The 8,123-nt window shown below is 51.1% G+C and overlaps 1 protein-coding gene across 1 annotated transcript in view; it reads left to right on the top strand.

Annotated features, from left to right (window-relative positions):
- The window catches only part of PRKCA (protein kinase C alpha), a 521,371-nt gene that overhangs the window by 458,935 nt on the left and 54,313 nt on the right, over positions 1-8,123 (top strand). Inside the window, exons 7-9 of the mRNA XM_007959900.1 lie at positions 1,008-1,092; positions 4,484-4,618; positions 5,836-6,009. Coding sequence (XP_007958091.1) covers positions 1,008-1,092; positions 4,484-4,618; positions 5,836-6,009 — 394 coding nt within the window. The remainder of the gene's footprint in view (positions 1-1,007; positions 1,093-4,483; positions 4,619-5,835; positions 6,010-8,123) is intronic.

The following is an 8,123-nucleotide window of genomic DNA, read 5'->3' on the forward strand; positions in this document are numbered from 1 at the left end:
GGGCCTGAAAACAAGAATAGTCAGCTGTGAGGCTCCTGGCTGCATTTCAGGCAGAGGTCTCGCGGGGTCTTGGGCAGGTAGGACCTGTCAGAGGACGGTCTGCACTGACACACTCCCCTGAAGGCATGTTTGGCTTGCTGGTCTATTGGACTAGTCTAGCATGGCCTCTTGGACGGTCACTGTGTGGCTGGCCCCCCTAAAGGCAGGGATGCCCTCACCCTATTTCTCAGCATGGCCGGTGGTTGTGGAGGGAAGGGGTTAACCTGCGGCTGAGTGGGGAACAGGTGGGAGGGGACAGGGCAGGAGCAGGAGGACACTGCTGGGCGGTGCAGTGATGCTCAACATGGAGCAGCCTCCCGAGAGGCAGGCAGGGCCCAGGTATCATTTGCAGGTGGATTTGGTGTCACTAGCTGTAGGATGTGATTAAAAGAGACATGAAACAAACTACCCAAACAAGCCAAACTTGCTGTCATCGAGTGCATGCTGACTCAGAGCGACCCCATTGGGTTTCTGAGGTGGTAAATCTTTACAGAAACAGATTGCCCCATCTTCCTTCTGTGGAGCAGCTGGTGGATTTGAACCACCAACCTTCTGGTTAGCAGTCAAACACCTGAGGCACTATACCACCAGAGCTCCTTCAAATAAAGTACACCCATCAATAAATATGTACAAGTTGTGATGTGAGCTGTAAAAGAAAAGACCAGGGTGCTGCAAAGGAGGATACCAGGGCGTCTCCTGGGGGAGAGAGTTCTCTGGGGAAATGACAGCTAAGCTGCTGGAACCTGAGGATGGGGAGGAATCAGACAGGAAAAGTGGGAGGACAGGTAATGCAGGCAAAGTCTGAGGCAGGATCACACTGCGACAAGCATGGTGGGAACACAATGAACAAAGAAGGGTGGGAATTGGCAGGGCTGAATGTGGACTGGAGGTCAGGGCGACCCAGGCCTGGCCAGGAGCTGTGTCCACCATACTTCTGTGGTTCCTTTGTGGTCCCTCTGCCTTCCCAGCCCTCTGGCCTCCCCACCCTTCGGCGACAAAGCTGGTAGAGTGTCCACCCGCTGTCTCTCCCAGTGCATGACTTACGAGACCCAGGTTGAGAGCAGGACTTGCCCAAACTCAGACCCAAACCCCTGACCTTGTGGCATCATGGAGTGTCCACCCTAGAGTAGCTGCTGCTGACAACTCTCAACATTGGAGATAGTTCTGTGTCACTTGGCATTGAGGACTGCAGGTGGCAGTGTGAGAATGGCTCTGGAGGCTGGCATTCTTTGGGGAAATGTTAGAGAAATGCCACCCACATTGGCAAGGGTGGCTGCAAGATGACCCATCAAGCCACTGCTATCTCGGGCTGGCTCTGGATGGTGAGAAATCCATTCTCACTCTCTGACCAGGCTGCCGAGAAACAGCCCTGTGATGGTGAACGTGGTCAGTGTGGCCAGACTGGATCTCCCACTCATCCAGCCCCCTGCCCCACCAGTCACAGAAATCTCCACTGTCTGCTGCTTGCTAAAAAGAGTCAAGGATGGAATGGAATCAGGTGCTCTCCTCTGTCCAGCCCCTCCTCCTGGGAGCAGAGGTCTCATTTGTCCATGTTCCTCCTGGACCCCAGGATTGACTGCACACCAGAGTCCAAAGTCACCTGCAATGAGCTAGAACATTCTGCCCTGGATTTAGAAATACCTGAATGTGACAATGCTTTTGTCCTGGCAACCTTTTTTGTCTGATTACAGGGAATATATTACCCCTATAATTGGACTAAGATCATAGCACAAAACTCACAAAGTCATTGTCCTTTTGGACCCAACGAAGCCAGGAGATTCATCATATGTAAACAGCCCCCTGTCTGTTCGGGACACCCATTTAGTTCCCCTGTCCTGCATCAGTCCCTGGTCCCTCCTTCGCTGTCTGTGGTGTTGAACTAAGGAGGAAGGAGAAATGCCTATTCAGGAATGCCAAGTGAGTTCAGGAATATCTGGTTGGAAGCACAGTCCTACATGTGGACCCAGGGCATCAGCCCTGGAATAGAAGCCTCCCACCAGTGAAAGCACACTTCCACTGTTTCAGAGCAGTGAGTCCCTTGTACCCAAGTCTCCTCAGACGTTACTGTGAAGCTCCTGATAAAATTAGTGAACGTCTCTGTGCCTCTTTCTGGTAACGGTCTCCTTTTATAAATCAGAAGGGTGGAACAGAGTGGCGCCATCAGTATCCTCATCACAAACTGGACTTCCTAACTCTCCTTTTGAATTTATACACAGACCAGGAAACCTCTCACCTCAGAACCACACCTAGCGCAGGTGCCTGGAAATGGGCTGGTCCTGCATTTGATGGGGCCTGATGGGAGCCATGTGATTGAGCCCTATATCTTTCTCATGTTTCTTGAAATCCCTCCCATCCTTTGTCGGGAGGGGAGGCCTGTTTGTGTACCATCGCAGTTCAGGCTTTATCTCTGTGAAGAATCAGTGTCTCCAGTGGTTCCCAAGTTCACAGGCACTTCCCACCATGCACTGCAATTAGAGATAGATCACAACCCTATTAAGTCCTCTCAGCCTTGAAGTGAAAGTGTCAAGCCATCATCCATCCCCCCACGTGTTAATGTGTCTTCACTTTAAACGCCACATGCCCATTTCACGAGAGCCTGTACACAGGCCATGAGGCTTAATCCCTGTGCAAACGGGGCACCTTTTCCAGAGAAAAGCATCACCCAACAGCTTAGTGGCTGGGGAGCACAGTCAGCCTTTCATCTGTTCATTCATTCAACGAAAGGTGCCATGCTGACCCTGTGCCAAGCGGTGCTAGGGCCGGGGACCCAGAGGTGGCTGACAGGACTCGTCTGCCAGTGCAGCGCCCTTCCAGGAGAGCCTGGGAAATGGGGTTCACACAGTGATTGTGGAAGGAAGGCCGTTGCTGCAAGAGGGAGCAGGGACGATGCCTGTGGAGCTCTTTGCTGCTGAAGAACACAGTGCAGGTTGTCAGCCTCCCCCCCAGAGCACAGACCCGCGGCCTTGCCAGCGCCGATCAGTTAAGCACGGAGGGCCGTCCTTCCCCCAGGCCGACTTACTGGTCCTCCTGTAGGTGTTGGTTTGAGGGATATCCCGGCAACTGCTCCGGAGCTCAGCGTCACCTCTTAGTCGGGTCTGCTGCATTGGGGGTGGGTATCATCCTTAGTCGGGTCTGCTGCACTGGGGGAGGGGTGGAGGTGCACCCTTTCACTCAGAATGTAGCCAAAGCAAGAGGCACTGCCCTTGAGCTCAGCGCTGGACTGTGGCAGTTCAGGTGGCCCCAGGACCCTGGCCCTTTTGTAGCTGGCATCCATCTCTCATTGTCAGGCCCATGTTCAAAATGCAGAGTCGGTGGTGGCGTGCCTCCCTCCACTCTGCGCTTTCCCAGTCTCTTCAGGGCCCCTTGCCTGACAGTGGGGACACTCCCAGGTGATGCCCTTTCTCTTTCCTTTGCTGAGCCCTCTTTTTCTGTTGGTGAGAGTAAGCGAGGGCCTGGCTTTCTCCAGCATCTTTTGTGTATCATCCATCGGTTTGGTTTATGAAAACTCCTTTTGGTAGCTCACATGTCATCAAACAGGTCTTCTTCAGGGTCAGGAACCACTGTGTGTCTCACGTGAGACCAGATTCGCACAGCACCGTGTGAGAATCTCACCATTTCTTTCCAGGGCTCAACTCTTGAGCCACACGTGTGCACACATGCACTCACACATACACAAACACATGCACACACTCACACAAACACATGTACAACGCACACTGTTCTTTTTACTGTGAATCTGAAAGTGGCCATAAATTCTCTCCACAGCGTGTCATCCACGGTTTCTCCCCAGAGGGCAATTTCTCTTTTTGCGTAGCTACAAATTTCCCTTATCCGGATTAATGTTAAATTGGGAAATCTACAAATAAGAACAACATCAGTGCGTCATTTATGTCCTTGATGCTGTTAACAGTCCTGAAGCACAGGTGCCCCCAGGAACTAACTTCTCCATCCAGATTCAGAAGCAGGTTGCCCCAATAGGTTCCTGAGATTTGATCCTTAGTTAACTATGTTGTTGTTGTTGTTATTTGCCGTCGAGTCGCCCCCGACTCATAGCGACCCCTCCTTGGGTTTCCAAGGCAGTATCACTACGGAAGTAGGATTGCCCAACCTTTCTTCCGAGGAGTGGCTGGTGGGTTTGAACCGCCAGCCTACTGGTTAGCAGTCAAGTGCCTTAGGCACTACGCTACCAGAAGAGGTGTTTCCTTCTCCACTAGGTAAGGGCAGTGTTTTGCCACTTGGTGAGCTTCCCCCGTAGGGTAAGTATGGCCACTCTGTATGGACAGATAGCAGTTCTTCACCCCCAGAGTCCTTTTCTCACCCTATCCCACTGCCTCCCTTCAAGGCGGCCGCAGGCTTAGTTACTTACAACGCATCTCTCTCTGTCACTCTTTGCCCCCTGAGAAAAGCAACCTGATTGGTTTTCCTGTATGTTCTTGTTGTTTAGAAAGCCAAGCTTGGCCCTGCTGGGAACAAAGTCATCAGTCCTTCAGAAGACAGGAAACCTTCCAACAACCTCGACCGGGTGAAACTCACAGACTTCAATTTCCTCATGGTTCTGGGGAAGGGGAGTTTTGGAAAGGTAAGACCTGGTCACCGTTTGTCGGGGGGGATGGGCAGCAGGAGCTGTGGTGGAGAATGTGGGGTCCATTTGTCCTCTCTGAGGTTTCCACAGCAGCCACTCACCCTGCTGTTTGTAGTGTTTCTCAGACGTTTCCTACTTCGTCTCATTAAGCACAGGAGGATCCAGGATGCTGCAGTGAGCTCCCTGTTTCACCAGCTTCTCGTCCACAGCAGAGTTGGTCGTCCAGAATGTGGCTTGAATGAGTAATTTTCACAGTGAAAGATTAGATGTTAACTTGTAGGCAGCAGATGGAATCACTGAGAGATACTGAGCTGGAGTCCCCAGCAATCAGCTTCTGTGTCTACATCTGGTGTCCTGGCCCCAGCTCTCCCAGGAAATCCAGGAACGGATTCCGATTCTCCTTTGCTTTGTTTGGTTCCTGATGAGTCAGAAGCTTACAATGGTGGTCAGTCTGTTACATTTCACTCAAAGGATGCTCCACAACCATTTGCTTCAGTGTAAGATTACTTCAGGAACACAATATGGAGGATTCCAGTGACCAGCCAACATAGCACCACCGTGTGGCAGTAGCCTGAATAGGTGTGCGAATCTCGACAACTTAGAAATTATACAGTGCTTCAGGAGCTCTGGTGGCATAGTGCCTAAGGCACTTGACTGCTAACCAGAAGGCTGGCGGTTCAAACCCACCAGCCACTCCTCGGAAGGAAGGTTGGGCAATCCTACTTCTGCCTCAGAAACCCAAGGAGGGGTTGCTCTGAGTCAGATTCAACATGACGGCAGTGAGTTTGGTTTTTGGTTTGATTTGGCTCTGGTGGCGCAGTGGTTAAGACATTCAGCTGTTAACCAGAAGGTTGGTGGTGTGAACCTACCAGTCACTCCACAGGAGAAAGATGAGGCAGTCTGCTTCCATAAAGATTTGCAGCCTTGGAAACCATGTGGTTTCCAACTCGGTCCTATAGGGTCACTCTGAGTCATAATTGAATTGATGGCAGTGGGTTAGAGAAATTGAGTTGTCAATGATGTGCAGCATTTCAGAATTGCCGCCTGAAATGAAACATGAGTACTTTTATACCAAAGGTTTATCAGTTTGCACTGCGTTTGTCTGAACTGTCACTGCAATGTCACCTGACCCCATTCCTCCCCGTTCCATCCTGCCTCCACCCACAGGAGCAGATGTATGTCCTGGGTTCAGGTTGCTCTTGGTCTGTCCTCAGGTGATGCTTGCTGACAGGAAGGGCACAGAAGAGCTGTATGCCATCAAGATCCTCAAGAAGGACGTGGTGATCCAGGATGACGACGTGGAGTGCACCATGGTGGAGAAGCGCGTGCTGGCCCTGCTCGACAAGCCTCCGTTCCTGACACAGCTCCACTCCTGCTTCCAGACAGTGGTGAGGACCTGGGGCTGTGCTCCTGGGGCACAGCTCACAACGTGCTCTCCAGGCCGCACACGGACCCGAGCTCTCGGCCTCTGAGTGAACTTGTTCATGTAGAGAAAGGCTTAGCACAGGGACTGCTCAGCCCCAGATTCTTCTCTGCCAAGCAGAGGTGACAGGGACAACCTATGACTCTTCTGTCACTGGTAGAGTTGGGGTGTCCCCTCTCTGAGTTGTTCCCTAATTAGAGACTTGGCATTAATTCAGTTTAATTGAGCAAACATTTATACTCAAGGTTACCTACATGCCAGACACTGTACTAAGACTGAGAGGTACAAAGATAACAAAACCAAGAAGCTGCCCTTTTTAAGATACGGCTTACTAATTAATAGCTATCAGTCTTAGTTTGAAGAGAGACAACCAGAATGTTCCTCAAAAGCAAGAGTGGTGAGACTTGAGCTCACTTCCTTTGGACACGGCGTCAGGGAGAACCAGCTTCTAGAAAGGGACGTCATGGTTGGTAAAGTCGAGGGTCAAAAGAAAACTAGGAAAGCCTTCAGTGAGCTGTGTTGACTCAATAGCCTCAACAGGAAGGCTTTGGAAGATCATTGGTCCAGCCACCAAACATTGCATCAGAAAGTTAGCAGATAGGATTTTGTCAAAGTGTTTTCATTTAATGGCGTATGACAGGGATTGGCAAAACTGTGGCCTGTTGCCTGTTTTGTATGAGCTAAGAAAGCTTGAAAAAATCCCAAGAAGAAGAGTATTTCCTGACGCCTGAGAATTAGATGAAATGTGAATTTCAGTGCCCACGGTCCAGGTTTACTGGAACTCAGCCATGTGCTTTCAGCTGCCGTTCCTCAGTGGCCACCCTTGCACACTCCACAGAGTGGAATGGTTCCAAGAGACCATACATGTGGCCTGCAAAGCCCAAAATATTTACTGTCTGGCCCTTTACAGGAAAAGTTTGCTAACTCCTATCACATGGTAAAACTAAACAGAGGACTGGGAAAAAAAAAATTCCAAAGCACTAATCCATCAGTTGTAGGAGCAGGGACAAAGCCCTTGGCATGGTGCTTGCATGTATCTTACAGGAAGTATGGACTTACCGATGACATCATAGTGGGGCATTCCCAAAGACATGCTTCTGCTCATCAGAGGCTGTCCTTTCTAAGACCGGGCTTAATGGTCAGCTGTCATCGTCACTAAGGAGCAATGGTGGTTCACTGGTAGAATTCTCACTTTCCATGATAACCACAATGTGGGAGACCCGGGTTCAACTCCCGGCCTGTGCACCTTGTCCACAGCCACCAGCCCTGTCAGTGGAGGCTGCATGTTTCTGTGACGATGAACAGGTATCAGTAGAGCTTCCAGAGTAAGACTGACTGGGAAGAAAAGCCTGGCCGCCTAATTCTGAAAAGAAGCCAATGAAAGCCCCGTGGAACACAACAGTCCAATCGCAGCCAATGTAGGATGACGCAGGACTGGACAGCACTGCGTTGTTGTGCGTGGGGTTGCTGTGGGTCCGGGGCCCTACTCAACAGAACTGTTATTGTTAGGGATGATGGCTCCTCAACTCCCCATTGGTCAGAAGTTGACTTTCTGTTTTAGGCTTCTCTCTCTAGTCTCCTGGGAGACACCCCTTAACGCCTGTTGAGGTAGCACAGCCACACACAGCCTTGGGCGTGCTGCTGCCGGGCCAGGTGTTGGCCTCTGCATGTCAGCCTGGAGCTGGCAGCTCGCTGAACCCCCTCCTCCCAGCAGCTCCCGTGGACTCCAGCTCCAGTACCACCAGGAGCTGAGAGCAAGGTGCTAGGAAGAGAACACCGTGTCTCTGAGCCCCAGCCCAGACCCTGTGACTGTGATCACGCCGATTAAGCTCCAGAAAGCTGCCAAGCGTAGAAGCAAAGATGAAGTCCAAGTTCATGGCAGGAAAGTTTGATCTTAGCTCCTTCAGAGCTGGGTCCTGGCTGTTAGCATAGCTTTGTCATTTTCCCTCTCCCTGTGCAGCACTTTAACATTCACTAACCTCTGTGCAATGGTGGTACTTTCTAGAAGAAAGCAGAGGGCAGCTGCTTCTGCCTTGCTGTGCTGTTAGCTGTTTTTCTAAATTGCCTCATCCATCCAAG

This window comes from Orycteropus afer, unplaced genomic scaffold (assembly GCF_000298275.1).
Source record: "Orycteropus afer afer isolate SDZICR_OR568_19922 unplaced genomic scaffold, OryAfe1.0 scaffold00018, whole genome shotgun sequence".
NCBI classification, from domain to species: Eukaryota; Metazoa; Chordata; class Mammalia; order Tubulidentata; family Orycteropodidae; genus Orycteropus; species Orycteropus afer.